Source organism: Sinocyclocheilus rhinocerous, unplaced genomic scaffold, assembly GCF_001515625.1.
Source record: "Sinocyclocheilus rhinocerous isolate Xijiao unplaced genomic scaffold, SAMN03320098_v1.1 scaffold1441, whole genome shotgun sequence".
Classification (NCBI taxonomy): Eukaryota; Metazoa; Chordata; class Actinopteri; order Cypriniformes; family Cyprinidae; genus Sinocyclocheilus; species Sinocyclocheilus rhinocerous.
In genome coordinates this window covers 2,115,973-2,138,317 of record NW_015654063.1, presented here as the reverse complement: position 1 = coordinate 2,138,317, position 22,345 = coordinate 2,115,973, and the positions used below count along the sequence as shown (strand labels likewise).

Genomic DNA, 22,345 nt, shown 5'->3' with positions numbered 1-22,345 from the left:
CCTGGTGTGACGCAGCTTTAACAGACCCTGTGTTTTCTCTGAATGGGATATCTGGCTGTGGGAAGCTGATCAATGGACAGAATCTATTTAGGGTACTGGTGTCTAATTTAGGTCACTTCCCAGTGCAGGCTCAATAAGCTAAAAATACTACAGCTTGTGAAAAGTTTGTTCTGGCTGGTCTGGTCAGAGTCATGTGGTGTATGATCGTCACTGTATGCGATAACGCGGGACATTGAAGTCACACTGAGTACAGACTTAATGCCAGTGCTCAAACATTTGTCAAAGCAGACTGAGGGATGCCCACGTGCGTGACCAAACAAGCATTGCTGAATGTTTTTTATAATCAAACACTTCATATTAAATCCAATGCTGAATTTTCTCTTAATGAATGATAGTTGTTTTTGGAAGAATAAAACATAACAAATACTAATTTTATTACAATACTTTATAAATAAAGCTGTTAAAAATGTAATTAGTGCCAACAGGCTGTGAAGGTTCCACTGGTGTATTTAGATACCTTGTTCAGTTCCACATATTTCTTGGCGTCTCTGGCAGGATTTAGCGTAGTGCTCTTGTTAAGCAAAGTGCCTTTGGGCCCGCGGAGCTTCAGTCGCTGGTGGTGGGGAACCAATGAGCCTGTCTGAGTCAGCTTACACTGGAACATTTGATGGATGAGCACGTTCTCACTTGCTGCTCAGGGGGGAAGAGAAAGACAGAAAATAAACACAAGGCTACACACGTTTGGAGCTTAATTACGCCAGGCGGATGGTGTAAATTGTCTCCCCTCATTTACACCATCCCCCACGGACACCCTCACAAACAACATAACAGCACCCATTCAAATCTCTCCGTGTGCACACGCTCCTGCATCATGTTGACCTCTGACCTGCTTAACGTGGGGAGAGGAGGATGTGTATAGAGGGTGAACGCTAAAACGTACATGAAATGCACTGCAGCAGGTACAAATGCTAAGATCAGAGTTCACATGTCCACAACACTGGGGAGTAACTATTTCAGTAGCGACACTACTAACGAACCATGTAAATTATTTTGAAGTAAATTATTTTGAACACTATACATTTTGTCTTACATACAATGCTTTTTATATGAAGCGCACAAAAGATTTGACTCACTGATTTTAACAGTATAGGAGTTAGAATGTTGTGAAGCTACCAACTTATATGCTAATAAGCGGTGCACAAACAAAGATTAGATAGCATAATCCATTTGTAATTACACTAAATTATGTATAACAGTACTTTAAGGTGCAGTGTTACAACGTGTTCATTTCTCAAACTGTTCAACATCTTGGGTGGATATTTTTCACTCAAGGCAATGCATTGTGGGAATGCATTTATCGCAAAGAATACATAAGGAAGAATTTAAAAGGCAGGCTTTTGGCAGCATTTTGGTGTCAGAAATGCATTTATGATGCATTAAAATTCTACCCAAGTAGATCAAAAGGTTTTGGAAAAGAGCCATGATTTTGCCCCCCCCCCAAAAGAAATAAAAAAAACAGGTGCTACAGTTAAAGCTGCAGTTCGTAACTTTTTTTGGTTAAAAATGATCCGAAATCAATATTTGAGCAAGTACATAACCAGCCAGTGTTCAAAACTATCGCCTTACTTTAGCCCGATTCACAACGGTCAGCTTATAATAATGTTTTCTCATTTGAGTGGTACGGGTAGGTTTTCACGGGAAATTCGAGCATGCTGCTGCATCATTATGTCACTTCTGTAAACATAAAGAAGTTGTCCCGGCTACTAGGCTATCGCATGTGAGGATCCTGCAGGTGGCCGATCGTTTATAGCCTTTTCTCACAGCAGCTGGAATAATTAAATATATCATTTTGATGGCGGATTGTGATCCAGAAAGATTTATGTGTTTATGAAACACATGTGAATGAAATTAAATTATATTCCAGTTAGCTGTTATAGGAGCAACAGCCATAAGAGCAGCGCTGTGTCATATGCCATAGTTGTGTTTGTCACAGCCCCAGACTTATTTGTTCATTAATGACGTCATCAGCGACTAGTCGACTTCGACTCGACTTTCATCACATAAAAGTCGATTTAAAAAAATCAGAAGTCGTTCAACCCCTAATGTACACTACCGTTTAAAAGTTTGGAGTGGTGTTTTTATATATATTTATTTTGAAAATTCTATTCATCAAAGAATCCTGAAATAAAATGTATCCTGGTATTAGAATGATTTCTGAAGGATCATGTGACACTGAAGACTGGACTAATGACATCACAGGAATAAATTGCATTTTAAAATATATTAAAACGATTAATCACAATTAATTGCATCCAAAATAAAAGTTTTTGTTTTCATAATGCTTTTGGATGCGATTAATCATGATTAATCATTTGACAGCACTAATTAAAATAGAAAAATGTTATTTTAAATTGTAATAAGGTTTTTCACAATATTACAGTTTTTACAGTTTTTTTTTTTTATCAAATAAATGAAGCCTTGGTGAGCATAAAGACAGACCTTTTAAATTTTTTTTAAATATCTTGCAAACCCCAAACTTTTGTATGGTAGTGAATTAATAAGTGATCTCCTGTAATTTCCTTTTCTTTTATTATAGTAACAATAACTGTAGTAACTAAGCTATTTTAATGGGAACTACTGTTACCATGGTGAGTTTTTTGACCATATAGAGGATGGCTAGAACACAAAACACCCAATCCTTACTTTTCATAACAAACAAGATGTTTTGGGGAAGAACATCCTTGTTCTTGTCCAGTGAGCCGGTCAGGTCATAGGTCACCTGCAATAAGGACACACAAACACACATGAGTTCAGTGCTCATAATAGCCCTCACTCTCAGCATGACAGCGCGTTGACTCTCTGGAGGGCTTCTCGGAAATGTGTTACTATGGGTTTGTGTTTGTGTGTGAGCCTCCGGCTGAGCACATGACCGTGAACTCAGCATGTGCATGTGTGAACTCGCAGTTTCCCGTAACCCACCTTGCCAGCGTAATGAGTGACGGTAAACGATGGCCCCTGGTCTTTGGGTGGGGGGTTCCCGTTGCCATCCTTGGTCGTGAGGGAGACGGCGTCCAAACCGGAGGAATCCAGCTGTATCTGCAGTCGCTTATAAAGGTTGACTTCACATGGCCTGAGGGACTGACTCTCCTCATCAATGATACACAGCACACCCTGAGGCTTCTGTAACACACACACAGTTACACTGAAGGCTTTAGCTGCAAAATAAGGAAGGAATAATGTACAGTAAGACGGTCAACTCCACAAAATAAACTGGGTAAACTAGGCCCTCGTTTTAGTCAGAAGTGGTTTGTTTTATGATAATAACCAGCTAAGTGTACATTTTATAGCATATTACACAACTACTTAAAACGAAATTATTATTTAAATTATGCTATTATGTGAAGCTATTATATGCAAGCAAATTCAATATTTCTATTGTTAGAATGATTACAGTTCTGTTTTATTTCTATAATTATATCTTTAATACAATTTTCACACTCCAAGACATTAAAATGCACTAGTATGCCAAAAAAAAAAAAACACACACAGAACAAAAGAAACAATGTTGCAAACAAACAAAAAATGCAGCAGACTTGGTGGTGCTGTTTATAAAGGACGTTTGAAAGCCTAAAACAGACTGTCATAAAACCCATTCAAATGTACACAGAATAATATATGTAGTAAAGTCGAGCACAAATGTGTGTGTGGCAAGAGAAACCACACCTCTGTATGTACAATGCTGAGTCACTTGGTCTTGACCAAAGGGAGAAGTCATTTTGTGACTCATAAAATGGTCACATCTGACAAAAGGCTAATAGAGTCATAGTCTAAAAGATGGGCTTTATCACATCTTTGCGACACCTAAGGGAATTCAACACGCCTGGATGTGTGTTAGCCTTTATAAAACAGTCAGCGAGGACATCCGTTATTGAGTCAGTAAATGAAGAGACGGCAATTAAAGAGGCAACAGAGGGGCTCTTGTACAGGGTCAACAGCCTCAGGGTGGGAAAACAGCTTTCCAACTTCTTTCCTCTCCCTTCCTCCCGCCACGGCTCTCAGAAAGCCGCTCTAACTGCATACCTGGAAGAAGAAGTCCAGCACCGCTGTCTGGTTGCCGAGGGAGCGTAGCGTCTCCATGGCAACCCCCTCCTGCAGACATTCCTGCTGCTCCTGCTGGAAGAGCACGTCTGCGGTGAACTGCCTGATCCGCTCATTCACAATGTTCACGCACAGCTACAGACACAAAAACACAAAAGCCTTTGTTAAGCCACAGCACGGGGACATTTTACTTATTAACAGAATACACTTTCACTGACGCACTGATCAATCAGTTTATTTTTTACGTTCGTACACCTTTGGGCAAGAACAATGCTTCTCATTAAACTCATAAATAGTTGATTTAACCATATAGGGCAAGTTACTCTAACTATGGACACGTCTGCCCCTACAGAGTTTCAGAGTAGGAGACCATATACTTTGTTTCCTAACAATGTCTAACAGCGGATATGCAGAGTAGTTCTGTTAGTTTTCTAGAAGTCATTTCCACCACAGCTTTTTTTTTTTTTTTTTTAGTATTATTATTTATTATTATTATTTATTTATTTTTAAATTTTTTTTTTTACAAATGTACAGCTTTAGTAGAAACAACACTTGGTGAAAATATTGTTCTGTTCTGATGTGCTTTGCTTTTTCCTTTTCCTCACACATAACATGTTTTATATTCCATCTCTAGCTCTTCACTGACTCTGTTTTCTTTAAGTAAGTAAGAAAGAATAAATAAATAAATACAATCGTTTGTTGTGGTGGAAATCAAGCTATTATGAATAATTATAATATACTGTACTATATTACTATAATTATAGTTTGCATTGAAACAGATAAAAACAACTTACGCAAAAACAAAGAAACAAACAAATAAATAAAAATAAACAAATAAATACAATTATAAAACAGTTAGTTCTATTCCTCGATTCTGATTGGTCAGCAGCTGTGTTTTATTCACGATACAGCACGGCTATGACCGCTTCACCTAACGGTTTTGTGTATCACTGAGCAACACCCTTAGCAACATAAACAATCAATAATATAGTCAAAACTGTTCAGTGTATTATATATTTGGGCAAAGTTAACTGTTTGTTATTTATTTAATGAATTATGAGTGACCCCTGCTGGTGTTATGTTGCATCTTTCATCTTTAATTTTGAGACCACGCCCTCCCCCGACTAATAAACACTTCTCATGCAGAGATATGTTGATGTGTGTGCGTCTGTGTGGAAGCCCACAGTTTCCGAAGTGAGGAGGGAATATTACTGTATTTATTAGTCTTCTGTTTCAGGTATGATTCTGTATGTCCATCAGTTTACACTGTAATGACGCTTGCAAACTCGCGCTGTGCCGTGAATCGGTCCGTTTTAAACTAAAAGATGGAAAACAGACGTTTTCTCATGCTGAGAGATAAGAAGATGTAACTTGTGTGTGAGAAAATATAATCTATGGTGTTAAAACAATAAATGACACAGCGGATGATAATAGCTCCTATTCTCTGTTTTTATTTAAGCTCCATTAGATGAGGCATGTTACAACAGAACATTCTCTTGCCGTTTACTGTTGCTGTCAGGAACTATTTTTAGCGGAAGAACAGCATTTAAGGAACTTGCTTCAAAAAAGTAACACATCAATACATACATTTTTGTTTTTAATATTTTTATTGTGCGGTAACCGTTTTATAAAAGCAATAAGGTACTCGAGGCGGCGCTGTATTGTGAATAAATCACGGCTGAAGGGGTTGCAGGCACTCCGCTTCGCATCATGCCTAACAACGCCCTTCAGCCGTGATTTATTCACAATACGGCATGGCCTCTCATACCTTATTGCTTACATAAATAAATAAAAATAAATAAATAAATAAAACAAAATCAATAAAAAAAATAAAAAAAAATCAATCAATAAATAAATAATAAATAAATAAATAAAAAATAAAAAGTTAATAAAAACAAATAATAAACAAACAAACTAACACATACACACATGTATACATACATACATAAAGCTAGTTGATGCTTATCATCTGGTGTTAGCAACACCACAGTCATGGGTTCAATTCCCAGGGAACACAGATATTGTGAAGCTTAATGGACATTTTCTCATGCATTATTTAGATTTTTTTTGTTTACTGCATTTACTGACCATTAAGTTGCTTCAGAACTTGTGTATATTTCTTTTTTTTTCTGTTGAACTCTAAAAAATAGTTTGAAGAATGTTGGTAATCAAACAGTTGATGGCCACTCACTTCCACAGTATTTGTTCCATACTATGGAAGTCGATGGCTACCATCAACTGTTTGATTATTGATATTCTTCTAAATATATTCTTTTGTGTTTAACAGAAGAAAGGAACCCATACAGGTTTGGAACATGTTGAGGGTTTTCATCTTTAGATGGACTATCCCTTTAAGATCTGGATCTGGGAACAGGGTAAAACATTAACACCTATACATTAAAAACATCTGAAAAGCAGAAAAATATTACTGATGAAAGCAGTTTTAATGTGATCTTCATTTTACAAAGAGAAAAAAAGTTCAAATGTACAGTATATATTACATACATGTACATATATAACAATAATTGTATCAAAAAGGGTAGGATTATGTACAATGTTTATAGGGCTGCATATGACTTTTCAGGAAGCAAGCACGTGTTTTATCAGGCAAAATAAAGCATACACTTATGAGGTATGTTTCAGCATTCCACATATTTTCCAAAACAATAGCTTTATGACAGGCAGCTTTATCTGCACACAAAGAGCTGGCATGTATATTAATTACCTCTTAACGAACATGGCTGCAATAAGCATTCAACGTTAACCCCGTTATTCACTCACTGTTCCACACGCTTCAGTGAGCGGGTTTATTCCAGGAATTCATCCTAACAGCCCAGTTACTGGACTCGTTTAAATAATTTATCAACGTAATCCTGTCGAGATGAAAGTAAAAAACAAGGAACCCTAATGGAAGGGATTCTAAAAAGCCAAAGCAGGAACCACAGTGGGAATCCATATAAGGTATACAGTAGTCAACATCTGAAGTGGATCAAAACCTTTCATCAAAGTTGTCTTAAAACCTAAAACCAAAATGCATTCTTGTCTTAGGACAACTTTGATGAACGTTTTTGATCCACTTCAAATGTTGACTACTGTATACCAAGTGCTTAACACTACACAAGAGACCATAGAAGCCTTTCTATGTGGACAAAATGTACAATTTCTGATGGAGTAGAAAGAGTAGATGGCTTTTTCCCAAACAAAATAATTCAACTTCACACCATCTAGCTGTTGGTTTCTCAGAAGCGCTTAGGTCATGCAGTATATGATGGAGCTGTTTTGATACTGCCGATCAAAAGCTAAGTGCATCGGAGAGAAGTATATGGCACGGTTGTACCAACATAGGTGTCTTCCAAGTTTAATGTGGCAACACGCACTGGATGAAGTACAGACGGCAACAGCGGAAGCAATGGAGAGGAAAAAAAAACAAGCATATTATAAAAGCTGGGTGCACCTCATCAACTTCTCAGCATGAGGTTTCACAGCACTACAGGATGTCATAGGGAAGACTGCCCAAGCGCTGACACAATTCAGCACACATCATGAGAGAAAAAGATCAGAGCTGAGATGAAGAGCTTGGAGAAAAAAAGGGAGAATTCCAAAGCACTGAGCAAAAAAAGTCCATCCATGGAGAAAAGATCTCAAATGTGGGACTCTAGAGTTTGGAGCCATTCTAAAAGAAGCATTAAGGCCCCACATCTTAACAATGCAAGACAACACTTACCCAGAGATGATACAACATTGTCTTTATAAATCACATAAGTGTAGGGAGGCGGAGAGTTTGCAACATTAACTATACAAAAGCATACAAAACAACTTCCTGTTGATCGCCATTTTCTGCACATTGGGGTGTCTAAGGGGCTGTTCAAACATAATGCTTTTTTGTGTCCAAAATCGTGAGACGCAGCACTCAGGAATGGTGAGGGTCTAGAGACGCACTTTTGAGACGTGATGTAATAGCGGAAATAACAGGAAATAGCCAAAAAGCAGAATAGATAGTTACCATTTTTGACATGGGACAAAAAGAAAGAAAACATATCGCACTGGACTGAGTTTGCAAAATAAAAATCTTATGAGTGCCACCTCCGCCAGGTTGGCATCAAATAAAGCAGCTGCCATGAATCTTGCTACTGTAAACAAAAGCTTGCAACACTTGCCCCGGCTACGGGGTCTTCTGATTGGTCCAGTGTTTTGGAACCGACATTGGTAAGCAGCACTGCATGGACAAGTTTTTTTTTTTTTTATTTGACACAGTGGTTTAAAAATGTGCCTCTCATGTGCGAGATGGTGCAAAAGACGCAAAATCTCAAAAGTGAAAGTAAAATGAGAGCACGCATTCGAGTATCCCATATTAGCTCCCTGATGGTCGCAATTTATATAAAGTATAATTACCCAACGATATAATTGCGAGAGAAAGTATTGACATTTTTTTTATCCTCCCATCTCGTAGGCTATTTATTCCCTTTTGGGGTTCTGTAGTACACTTAATTTCCTTTCAGAACACGGAGTTGGGATGTGGCAGATTGCGGGGGGTATGGGGGGGGTGATCACAATGCCGGCTCAACATCGTGATGTCTGTCAGCCATCGGCGATGGACGATGGCATCGTCTATCGGCCCAACCCTAGTGAACGGCCCCTAACATATCATGCTCTACATGCAACTGAGAAAATTTTGCACACCAGAATGGGAGTTTTTGGAGACAACAATCAAAAATGGCAAGTGAAATTTTCATGGGTGCACGTAGAGCATCTCACTTTCGCCTGTCGTCTGATCTGGTATGATTTTACTCAGCAGTAGTATCTACAAACAGTGTCTTCTAAGTTTTTTTTTTTTCCTTTTAATCGTGGGTGGCATCTAGCATTAAGCTGCAATACTGCAAACTTCTATGTTGAAATGTGTCAACCAAAATGTTATTGCCTTATTATCAATAACTTCTAGTCAATTTCGTTATATTGTGACACCCCTAGTATGGGGAAAAACCCCAGAATAGTGGTGCATTAGTTTATGTAATTGGATGTATAGAAAACCTTAAAGAAATTAGTCAAGAGTATTTGTATATTTACAGATTTCTATCAGCCCCGATTCCGATACTTGATACTTATAATGTCATTGGTACGCCCCAAGTGGGTATTAAATACCTCGTTCAAGCTCCGTAATTACAGTCACTCGCCCCTAATTTTGTTTTTTTCTCATTCTTGTGACCTTGAAAGGTCAAGGACCATAAATCTTCTTTCACATGTGGATTAAAGGTGTGTACGTATCTCGGTGTCTCGTAAGCATTTCCCAATCCGTCACATACACCATCACAAGGAGATCTCCCAGGGGACTGTGGGTAAGCACTTACCTCTTCTAGCACCAATCCTGATTTACACCTTGTCCAACACTGTCAAGGAAGACATCCAGGAATGGCACGCATACAGACACAGACACACACTCCTACCTGCCTACCTCTCAACAGTTGTCCAGATGACTATCTGTCACAGAAAGAACAGATCCACACACAAATAAAGGCCCTCGTCTTGACTGATGGGGACAGACCTTTAAAAATATCCTTGCACAAAATGTCTGCCGTATTCAGCTTGGCATTTATTGGCTATTAACATAAATACTGGTTTAAAGGTATGTTCACACCAAGACGAATGTTCAGTCTGAAAATTTGATGCGAAAGACATTTTAATTCGGATGAATGGCTGTTAATGTGCCTGTTCAGCACTGTGCGTAAATATGATGAACCAATAAGATTGTGGGCTTTTGGTCACATGGCTAGAGCTGTTATGGCCTACGCTGGTTTGCTAGTCATGACCAGCTGGTCATCAAGCAAAACCAGACAGAACCAGCAAATCAACTCAGGCTGGTTTAAGCAATTTTTTCCAGCAGGAGTTCCCATGTAGATCCCCACCTGGTTTAGCAGTTGGAAGTAGATGACCAGCTCATATACGAACCATTACTCCACAGTGGCCCTTATTTACCATTATGCATCCTCCCTGTAGAGTCTATGACAACAATGACATTGGTTGGTGCCAAATCCAGGCCAATGGTTCATGGGTCAAACCCGACTCTGCACAGGGACTCCTTTGTGTCTGGTGCCAAGGGTTCATCTGAGGAGAAAACGCCCCCCCTCACACGTCAACCTCATCTTGTCCTCTACAAAAACACAGCCCGCACAGTAGACGTGGCAACTGAGGATTCTGGGCAGGGGGCGGCGGTGCGCACATGTGGCGTCTTAGCCTTCAGACGGACATTTGTCTCTCTTGAAAGCACTAAAATAACACAACTCGGGGTCTCGACAGCAGCTGCTTTATTTCATGCTGCTCTTCAGACTTTGGGGGGAAAAATGAATGTATATAATGTATATGGCACATCCAGCTATGCGTCTGGGTCTGGCTCCAGGCTACTGTGAAGAATGCACTAATGCTTTCACAACAACTCAAACAAAGTTGAACTGTCACCCAGTTTAGCCTCAGCTGACCTCTCTGGGACGTATCTAGAGTCAAACATATAAGCTTTGTACAAAAACCTAGAAAGCTGCCTTTCTGACTGTCTTCTAAGGCAGTATCCCAATTTAAATGAAACCTCATATGTTAGTTACCAATAGCTGTTTTAATAGTCCGTTTTAAACTATTACTCAGATACATTTTTATAATCTAAAGACAGTATACATACAGTGCTGCAGTAATCCATCCTAAAACCTGTAAATCAGATCTAATTTTAGAATTTCTGGTTTCATCCTCCTGAAGTCAATGGGTATATTGAATGGGTTAAATGACTGAAATAAGGTATTTGGTTAACACAAGATATTTTCACATTTCTACAACATCAGTAATATCCCACCCATGCCATGGGACGTTAAATGTCATCATGCCAACTTTGCTAGGACAATTTGGCACTTCTGAATCAGAGCTTGCAAGTATGTATGATTTCCACAATGTGGAAAATGCGGACGGAATCGTGGAATCCAGTCATGAAAACAGAATTTTCTGTATAAAGCGGAAAGTCACGGAATTGGCCAAATTTTGGATGAATAAATTAAAAGTAAGTCAGTCCACTTAAATCAAAACATGATATAGAAAGTGAATATTAAGCCACAAAAATACCATTTAAATATGAATCCTGCATGATCTGCGTGTCTCTGTGTGAATGAATGGTGCAGATGTGTGGTTTTCATTTACTACACACATACTGAAGCGGTGTTTTCAGCCTCTGACACCTCAATATATGAGTACATGAACATAATCTCCAGAGCTGCTCTGAGAGTCACTTGTGAGCATTGTACCATTCTTTTAAGTAAAACTATCGTCATATAATATACAAACAGAAACGTAAAGGTCTTCACAGCAACCCGTCAAAATAAAAGTTCAGTGTAACTTGAAGAAACCATAACAGAAATATTACTTAATGTAATGATAGTACTACTACGAATGATACAATTATTATTAAAACATTATTTAAAGCAATATTTACCAGAAAAATGATTTATCAGAATTTATGTAGCAGAAAGATGTAAACACGCAACACAGTATTTCTAAAAAAAAATAATAATAATAATAAATTATTTTTTTTTCTAAAATCAATTAATTAGAGATGCTTTTGATTATTAATATTTAATGGAACATTACAATGGAATCCAGAAAATTAATGGAAAACAGAATTTGATAAAAAAATAAAATATAAATATAATAAAAGTAAAAATAGAAGAATAAAACATTCCAGAGGGCCTTAAAATAATTAAATTAAAAAATACACTGCTGTTTAATATTGTAAGTTTCATGATTTCAATTAATTAGACATGTTTTTTGTATATCGATCCGATATAATAAAATTTAATTTAACCATTAAAACAGAGTCTATAAAAATTAAAACGAAAAAAAAAAAAAGGTAATGCAGCTTACCACACTCTGATACATTCTGCTCAAGTCGCGCTTGCAAAGTTGGTTCAGATCGATTGGCTTGGTCATCTATATTTTCAGAATGTGCCTCGGGCTCGAACTGATATGGTGAAACCAACTACATTATTAACTGTCGTTATAATTGCTTTATGTTTATGTCAAGGGGTGTTACATTTCCGACACACGGTTGAGATGTTCGGCCAATCACCACGCACTGGGTCTGCTGGCCAATCAGAGCACAGTGAGCTTTCCGAAAGAAGGGGCTTCGTAGAAATCAACGCATTTTAGAAAGACTTCTGTTTGTCACAAAGCTTCTTTTCTGCAGTTATCCAAAATCCAGTGGAAAAATCCTATTGAGTAATTGTCGAGGAAACCAGGGTGATGCTAATGTCTGGATTGGCATGCAAAATTATGGCAACCTGTCAGCACTCTATTGTCTGCTGCTTTGAATTTTTGAGTTTGATGCAATGTATTCTTGGCTAAGTTTTAGAACGGCCTACACATCGGAAGCACATTTATGATGCCTTAAAAAAGTCTACACAGCCAGCTCACTCAGTTTTGGAACAGAGCTATAAAGTCAGCATGAGCAGAGTCAGAAAAAACACCTGTCTCGTTTAGAATGAAATGCCTTTGTAGTGAAAAAAAAACCCAGCAGAAGAACATCCCGTGTGTCGTTAAGTCTAAAAAAGTCATAGCCCTAGGCAGGAACATACTGTGGAATAGGTCAGTGCTTTCCCCTGTATGGGAAACAGGATCATGAGCACAATGCCTTGATTCCCACTGGTCTGTGGCTCTGTGGCATATCCACATCAAACCTAGTACAGACCAGACCAGGTTTAGGAGGCCCACAATCCACAATGAAAAGGTGAAGAGCAGTTTGTGTTCTTTAGAGTCAGATGAAAAGCTGAATAGTCTGCACTTAGACAAGGGGCTATGAATGTTAGCCTCAGTGTGACGTTACAATGGTAGGAAAGACCCTTTCAAAAGATCACAATCAGATGTTAAAAGTGCAATTATCATTGTCCTCATTATATCTGTGCTGTCTCCCCTTACCTGTTCATAACCATTGCGCTGGAATTCCTCGAAGCCAAAGATGTCCAGGATGCTTATCTCAAGGGCAGGATCTCTGACAAAACAGACAGGAACATATTTCAGGATTGTAGAGGGGTGGGAGTACTATAAACTTCGATTAGTGATCTGAAGCCAACAATATGTCTTGAACGATAGCTTAAGTGCAAGTGTAAAAAGCAGAGAGAGAAAAAAAAAAAAACAATACTTAAAGGTCACTGACAAGAAAAAAAATTACATGCAGGTTTTTCTAAGAAACAAAAGGTTATGTCAAGACAATTCTGTCCTAATTTACTGTTACACTCCGTCTACACCAGTAACACCCGACGTCACTGGAAGTGTTTAAGCTGTCTGACATGTCAGAACGTTCTCTAACATGGACCAGCTGTCAAAATAAATAATAAACTATTTTTAATAATTTCACCTTAAAAGATTCATAGTGAAAAATACACATTATTTGTAAACAAAATTATGACAGACAACTACACATAATACATGCCAAAGCTCAGTTTTAAGTCACAATAAGCGACTGTATTTTATAATAGTGTGCTGGTGTGACCGTCCTGGTGGAAATGATCATGCCCTCAAAGACCCGTAATAAACATTCTCATATACACATCAATAAACATTAGCCTATTGCACTGAACTGCTGACCAGGACACAACAGGTCAAGCCTGCTTTGGCCAGTTATTGATCACACATCAGACCTTCATTTCTTTACAATAGTAAACCTTTTGTAAATAGATGACAGTGGTTTTGATTGTGTGGATGTCTTATTATTTCAGTTGAATTCATATAGTCAGTGCTCAAAATTAAAGGTTAGTTAGTCCACCTTCAGATGCATGGTCCCCACTGACTTCCATAGTATGAAAAGAACAAAAAACACACAAAAAAAACACTATGTCGAAACACTAAGTCGAAAGGGACCAGCAACTGGAGGTGAACTATTCCTTTAAGACCTGATGAGAGCTAAAAGTTAGTATGAATTGTCAAAACGTTATGATACTTGCATTAAGAATGTATCAAGTGTATGCACACAGCCATTCAAAAGTTTGGAGTTAGTAAGATTACGTTTACAGCATACAGCCATTAGAGAAGCTGCAAGTTTTTGTCAAAGGGCACATTCGTGTGTCTGTAAAGGTGAATATATGCTCACAATGTGTTTTTTGGAGGATAGTGAGGCATGTGATATCGTGTGGAATGATGAGTCACTGTGACTGTTTATGTGTGAATGCACACATACTTGGAGTTTCATGGAAATTTCAGTTTTAGCCGCGAGATACCGTTCTCATAATGCAATAACAGCAGAGGAGGTGTGACTTCCTGCTCATACGCTACTGGCTCTGTCACGTCAGGTGCTCTATAGCAGATGTCTCACATACAATATGTAAACTATTCCAAGACTTCACTGTGTTTTGACTGATGTTTATCACAGAAGGTCTCTGAGAAGGACTTGGCGCTTGTTTCTACTAGTAACAGCTGAGTATGTTCTGTGAGCAGCTGACACACACAATCCATACAGATCAATAGCTGGTAACCATCACTGAAATTGTATGTACTTTGGAACAATGAAGGAACAATGTTTGAACTAAGTTCTTCCAATAACAATCTTCTTTATTCAGGACTCTCATTCACACGGAGACAAAGGAAAACATATCCACATAAAAGCATGAATCTAAGCTCACTTTCACACTCACACACATGTCTGCATCTTACCCCGTGCTATCTTCATGGCCTTGGAGGTAAAAGTTAACGCTATTGATCAGGAAGCTGAAGAGTCGTCCGTATAAAGCTTTGGCCAAGAGGTCTCTGTGACGGTTGGACATTTCGACTGTGTGGCGCCTTGTTATGACATCACCTAAAGCAGAGGGCAAATGTCAAGCAGTTAGTGACCTTTCACATTGTCTTTCATCCTCAAAGACTAGCATAGATGGTCATAAGTGTGTTTCGGATGTTGGGCACCACTATAAGTACTGCATATACCAGGGACGCACCAATATATCGAACACTAATCTGTAAATCATCTGCACATCAGACATCCACTGATTGTTTAAAAACAGTCAATGATCAGGGCCAATCATATCCTGTCTATCAAAAGGGGGCGTATTGTGTGTAAAGAAAATGTTTCTTGTGTAGAATTTAGTGGTATTAAATTAGCACAATGTCACTTAAAAAAAAAAAAAAAAAAGGAAAAAATAGCTCCGCTAATGTAGGTTTTCTTTGACGCTATGAATCACACAAAGTTCAAGTCAGGGTTGCCAGGTCTGCGGTTTTTCTATTCACCAAACTTCATTCATTTAATTTCTGTCTTTACCGTCTCCATAAGGAGAAATTTGGCTTGAGCAGTCAAGAGAGCAGATTAACTTACAAAGTTACACAAAATAAATAAATAAATAAAAAACAATATTAATATTCCACTTACATACACTAAATACATTTCACAGTATCCACACATTTCCTACAAACCCTATTTCCTATTATTCAATAAAACAACTGATAATGAAATTAAGGAGAATTTATACCTATTTAACTTACAAGTTGGTACCCTATATCTTCCAAACTTCTGAAACAGAAAGTCTCAGCTCTCAAACTCTGTCCATTTTATCACAAAATGCAAACACTAAATGTGGCTTTGACGCTTTTAATGTGGTGTGACAGATCGATGTAATTTAAGTGGCAGCACTAATAAAACGTGTCAGTAAAATAGCATGTGAACAATGTCACCCCGTTTACCTCAGGAAAGGTATTTTCAGTGTTCACAGCTTGTTAGATAGCTAAAATAACACTAGAAGAGAGCTTGTTTACTGTTAGTCATACATGCATGTTTTGAATAAATCTGACATGAAGACAGGTTTTTATGAAAATTACCTTGAGCTGAATACAACCATGTCTGTTTTTATTTCAGTCTGATTATCATATCTGAAAATAACAGCTGAGTATAATTGTTTGAGCTTTGTTGTTAATGTGAACCTCTGATATTATAGTAATGTACTATGTATAGTTTACAGCATTAATAGAGAGATTTACTATCCATATCAGCAGATGTCTGATTAATCAATATCGAATCAGTATCAGCAGAGAAATGTAGTATCATTGCATCCCTAGTATACATGTATGTATGTGTCTGTCTATTTGTTTGATCACTCTAATGGTATATAATAACTTTAGAATTGTTAAAGCTCAGCAGCCATGGTCACAATCCATTTTGGGATATGGAAAGAGCAGAATGAATACTCTCCTAAAGAACTTTGCGTTCCAGAGAAGAAAGTAAGTCATACAAGTTTGATTCCATCAGAAGAAGTTGAGCATTTTCATTTTTGTGGTAAATTATTACTTTATCTAGCAAGGTCAACCATGCTAGTTGTTTTGCTGTCCCATCAATAAACCGTCACCGAACCAGCATTAACCAGGAACCATAGCAGGATCAGCAAATAAATGCAAGCTGATCCTTTCAGTAAAAAACATCCAAACAACCAGTGACGGCTCAAAACAACAGGGGCACAGAGCAAAGAGGAAAACAAACTGGAGACAGTGTGTCACATTTTGACTGATATACGCCGCACGTGGGAGGCTGAAAAACAAGCGGCCCATTGTTGGTGGTGCTGGCTGAAGGGACACGGCACATGCTAATGTGGAGGACTCCAATGATGTGACCTTTGATGATGTCAGACACTGAATCACCACATTCGCTATGCCATTCAACATCCAGATGCACACACTGCCAAAGTCTGACCGTCGATCAGTGCCCTGTGATTGTCGCATATCAGAGTTTAATTCATCCTCTGCATATATTACACTACACACGTGTGGCATTGTAAGGATGCCATTTCTTTCTGAATTGTTTACTTGTTTATGAAATACAATAACCAAAACAACAAATCATCACTAGACTAGTTCATCCAAAAATTCTAACTTAACATTTATTCTCCTTCATGTCTTCCCAAAGCTGTATGACTTACTTGAAATTACTTCTTTTGTGTTCCCTTGAAGGTAATTGCGACTTTTTATCTCACAATTCTCAGAATTGTGTGATATAAACTCGCAATTCTGACTTTATAGCACGCAATTGCGAGTTATAAAGTCAAAATTGCGAGTTATAATGTCAGAATTGCGAGATACAAACTCACAATTCTGACTTTTTTTCTCGGAATTTTGTTTGTTGAGTTTGACTTTTTAACGCGCAATTCTGAGAAAATAAGTAAATTGCGAGATATGAACTAGCAATTGTGAGAAAAAAAGAAAGTCAGAATTGCGAGATATAAACTCTCAATTGCGAGAAAAAAACCTCAGAATTGCGACTTTATATCTAACAATTCTGACTTTTTTCTCAGAATTGCAAGTTATAAAGTCAGAATTGCGAGATATAAACTCGCAATTCCAAGTTTATATCACGCAAATCTGACTTTATAACTTGCAATTTTGACTTTATAACTCGCAATTGCAAGTTTATATCACGGAATTTTGACATTATAACTCGCGATTGTGTGTTATAAAGTCAGAATTGTAAGATATTAACTCGCAATTCCGAGAAAAAAAGTCAGAATTGTGAGATAAAAAGTCGCAATTACCTTGTTTTATTTTTTATTCAGTGGTGGAAACGGGCTTCCATAAGAACATACTGCTTGCTCTTTTCCATAAAATTCTGAAAGGGTTCACGTTTTCAAGTTTCAGAAAGCTCACAAAGCACTATTAAAGTATGATAAAAGCAAAATTTACGTTTTATCCACTGATATTCTTCCCTTCAGATCATTGAGTCATAAACCGGATCACGAATATTTAAGAACCAATCATTCAGACCATTTTTACAAATTAGACCAATCAATTCACTAAAAAGATTTGAATGGAAATAGGACTTATTTTCAGATTTTAAGATAATAAGAGCATTGAAATATTGATATTTTCATCATTCAAAGCTAACATATAGATTCAGAAGACTTGGGAAATAGTGCACAAGTGATATGGACCAGTTTTATATTACTTCAGTGTATTTTCTGACATTTTTTTGGAGAGTAAATGATGACGTTTAGTTTTTTGGGGTGAACTATCCCTTTAAAAGAGAGGCATGGATGCATGACAAAGCGAAGGAGACGGAGAGAGAGAGAGAAATCACAGACAGACACAAGACAATGCCAAGTGTGCTTGTAATTTTCGGCAATAGGTCGGTGTGTCCTCGACGGCTGAATTAGATTAACATCCAGACATCATGGGATTCATACACACTCCACACTTGTTATATAATGGCACAACATGCACACAGTCTAGACTTTGCAAAAGACCTGCGTGTTTATGTCTGTGTATTTTGAATGAGAAGGCAGTAATCCAATTGAGTCAAATTGAGCCAAATTGGGCTCGCCAGTAACACGATCCAAGGCCGAACGCTTGAGGCCGCTTTCATTGATGAGTTTGTGACTGGACAAAGGCCAGTACATCTCAATGATCGATGTCAGCAGGCCTCCCGGCAGTGAGATTTACTCCATGTACGGTGTTATGCTAAACAAGATGACTTAAATTGACAGCGATTAGTCTGTGTGTTGATTGATTCTGATATGTGACATACGTGCAAACTGAAGGTTGTACCTTTGAAACACTGCACATCAGAGGTGAGGGCAGAGCCGAGATCCTCAGAGCTCACCTGCAACATCCCAGCCACTACAGAAAAAAATAAATAATAATTCAGACACATTTATATGATTACAACAAGTTACAAATCTAAATTCTGACTGGATTAGCCACATTTGAAGTCATTAAAAAATAAAATAAAAATATTGCACTTATTTAAATAAAAATCAGTTCAGAAGCACCCGTCAGGTGTGCCATTTTGGGGGGGGAGGACATATACAATGCGCCTTTTGAAATCTGAATTATGCACTGAATCCAACAGAAATTATTTACCTTTATCGTATGGTTTTAATTTATGACAGGCATTGCATTCACATCACAGCAATTTCTTGCCTCTTATTTTAATTAAATTATATTATAATAAATTATATTTTAATGTGCATTTTTCATTATTTACAATTATTATACTACCATTGAAAAAAAAAATCTGTAATTTTGTAAAATATAATCACCGTTTCCACAAAAATATTAAGCATAACAACTGTTTTCAGCATATAATAATATAAGATGATAATAAAAACAATAATAACACATAACAACAAAATAAAATAATGATAAATGTTTCTTGAACAGAGTAATGGCTCCTGAAAAGTCAGCTTTACATTACAGGAATAAATTACATTTTACAATATATTCAAACAGAAAACAGTTATTTTAATTTGTAATATTATACAGTATTACTGTTTTCACTGTATTTTTGATCAAATAAATTCAGCCTAGGTGACCATAAGAGACTTCTTTCAAAAACCTCTCACAAAAAAAAAAAAAAAAGACCCCAAATATTTTTATGGTGCTGTATATTAATTCTTATAAATAATTACAATCACAAATATCGCATGTGCAAACGGCACACTGACCAAAGGCTTTGAACGTGGCTCATCCAATCAGATGTCAGAGTCAACATAACATGCTGTAACACATACACAGTCCAGCTTTCAACTCCAGGCCTCCCATTTACTTCCTATTATGCACTTATATTACTGTTTGCATTCGGCACCTAGTGTCCTGTCATTTCTGTGAATGAGTGTGTTTGGGTGGAGTGTACCCATTAGTGTATAATAGGGCTTGTTTATATGTGATCTCACGTATCCACAACGACTGGAACCTCATACGGATGTGAATGTATCGGTTTGTGTATTTGCGCATGCTGACGTCACTTGTTTACCCAGGCTCAGTATTATGTGTGTCGTGAGTGGCCGTTCTGTTCCGCCCTGCAGCTCTGCAGGGCTTAAGGAAACAGGTGACCCTGTGCATGCGTGTGGCTAAAAAAGGGCGATTAGTACAAAATTGTAAGACAGAGTGTGTATGTGTGTTTATTAGAGTGGCAGAGAGCGTTTTCCATTGCGTGCTGAGTGAGTCTGCTATTAGGCCACGGTAGAACTGATGTAAACAACCCAGGATGGTGTGTGACACAGTTCTTGCTGCGTAGTCACCCGCCCACTTTCCCCATCTATCCTTCAGGCCTCCCGGTGGAGCAGATCGGCCCCTGCTGGCCTCGTGGTGCAGCTGCACGACTGACCTCTATCTAGTAGCTGTAAGTCAGACACAAACGCAGTGTCAGCGTCTGTCAGGGCGGTGAAGCGCACATCTCCCAAGTGCAGCAGCGCAGAGAGGACCACAAACAAATTCTCCACCTCCTGAAAGAGAGACAAACAAAGTGCTGAGAGTCAGACTGGATTGCAGACATATAAAGGCAGAAAACCTCCTGAGAAACTGGGTCGATTTCACAGCTCCGTACAGTTACATTTTGAGGGCTGGGTCCACAATTACAGAATCAAATTCAACTTTCATTTTGTTTGTTCGAAGTGCTATTTTGCTACTTTTTAACCCATTTTAACAACACTGAGATGACATGCTGCTGCTCTCCTGTTCTATAGGAGATTCTATACTGCTCTCCTGTTCTATTCTGTATCTCTATGTACAGAAATGAGTTGTAGAATATGGGTTGTAGAAAAACGATGCATAGGTCTGGTGAAAGTTCCAGAACATCTAACATCGCTTACAGCACCTATAAGTGACCAAAACAAAAATACAAGCAACAAAATCAAAATTATTATTTTTTTTTACAAATAAATAATAATAAAGGTGTACATACAAAAATATTTCTAATCAGTTTTTTTTTTTGCTCAATTCACCCCATCACTAGTATGTGCAGCAATAAGTATCCAATATTATACAATAATGTGTACAGTAACTGTGATCACTATTAGTCTGTTTAGTCTTTATTTATATACTATTACAGTATTTAATATTTTGAAATAGCTTATTATTTTAGAATTTCAGTTTTCATTTTATTTTAGTCTAAGCTGTAGTAATTTGTGTTTTTATTTTACAGTTTAAATCATTTCAGTACTTATTTTATTTTGGTTACTCGCTAGGGAAACATTTTTTTATTTTAATTTCATTCTAGTTTTTTTATTTTTTTTATTTAATACTTATATTTTATTTCAGCTCAATTTCAATTAACAAAACAAATGTATTAGTATTTATTAATATTTTGAATTTGCTTTTATTTTATATTTTAATTTTATATATACATTTTAGGTTATTAAACTAATTTTAACTAATGTTATGTGTTTTTAATTTGTAGTAACTACGCATTTTTGTAATTGTTATGAATTTGTATTAATATGTCTATTTTTTTCTATTTAAATGTTAGTAATTTCACTTATTTTATTCCAGTCAGTTGCCAAGGCAACATTTCTAAATTTTCAATTTCATTTAAATATTTCATTTAACATTTGTTTTATTTTAGCTTTATTTAAATTATATATATATAACACTATATATATAGTGCTGTCAAACGATTAATCGCATCCAAAATAAAAGTTTTTGTTTACATAATATATATGTGTGTACTGTGTAAATTCATGTAAATATTTCAAAATATATACTGTATGTGTGTGTGTATATACACATACATAATGTACACAGTACACACATATGTTACATAAATAAAAACTTTTATTTTGGATGCAATTAATCACAATTAATTTAACAGCACAAATATATACATATATATATAATATATACATGTATATAAAAAATGCTTCATTTAATCTATATGCAGTCTCATTTTCTGTGAAAAAAAAAAAACGAAAGCAAGTGCTGTCAATTACAGCATTAAATATGAAGGATGAATATTAAATATTGTGTTGGACATTATGAGACCTTAAAAGTCAAAAAAAGGTTGAGAACCACTGTTCCATGTGCAAAAGAAAGAGATGAGCAAGCTGAATGTAAAGTAAAAGGCAGAGGCAGATATACATGCGTCAGTCTGAGAGACTGTGTGTTGTGTTAATGTGTGTGAGGGTCACTGAGGGTCGTGCTGCACTGATGGGATGAGAGAACATTCCTCCTTTAATGAAGCAGATTTACAGGTTCCTGGTAGGATTAGAACACAGTGTCTGGCTGGAGGTCAGGTGTGTGAGAGAGTGTGAATGTGTGCGTTTGAACCAAACACACAAACGCATGACTCCGAACACAGTGTTAACTCTGATATTACACCCTCTACTGTAACAAAATGTCCATGTATTACCATAAGGGTGTGCATGTGTTTGTGCGAACATATATATGATACATATTGTACAGTACAGTCATAGCTAGTGTTCCATTCTGAACATACTCTTCAAGTCTTTACCGAACCATAACAGCATAACACACACTGGTTGAC

The 22,345-nt window shown here is 37.1% G+C and overlaps 1 protein-coding gene across 1 annotated transcript in view; it reads right to left on the bottom strand.

Moving 5' to 3' along the window:
• Positions 1–22,345, bottom strand: part of myo16 (myosin XVI) — a 194,543-nt gene that overhangs the window by 55,611 nt on the left and 116,587 nt on the right. Inside the window, exons 19-26 of the mRNA XM_016523312.1 lie at positions 20,192–20,309; positions 18,631–18,702; positions 14,770–14,911; positions 13,039–13,111; positions 4,081–4,233; positions 2,980–3,180; positions 2,704–2,779; positions 518–690 (exon numbers count right to left, since the gene is read on the bottom strand). Coding sequence (XP_016378798.1) covers positions 518–690; positions 2,704–2,779; positions 2,980–3,180; positions 4,081–4,233; positions 13,039–13,111; positions 14,770–14,911; positions 18,631–18,702; positions 20,192–20,309 — 1,008 coding nt within the window. The remainder of the gene's footprint in view (positions 1–517; positions 691–2,703; positions 2,780–2,979; positions 3,181–4,080; positions 4,234–13,038; positions 13,112–14,769; positions 14,912–18,630; positions 18,703–20,191; positions 20,310–22,345) is intronic.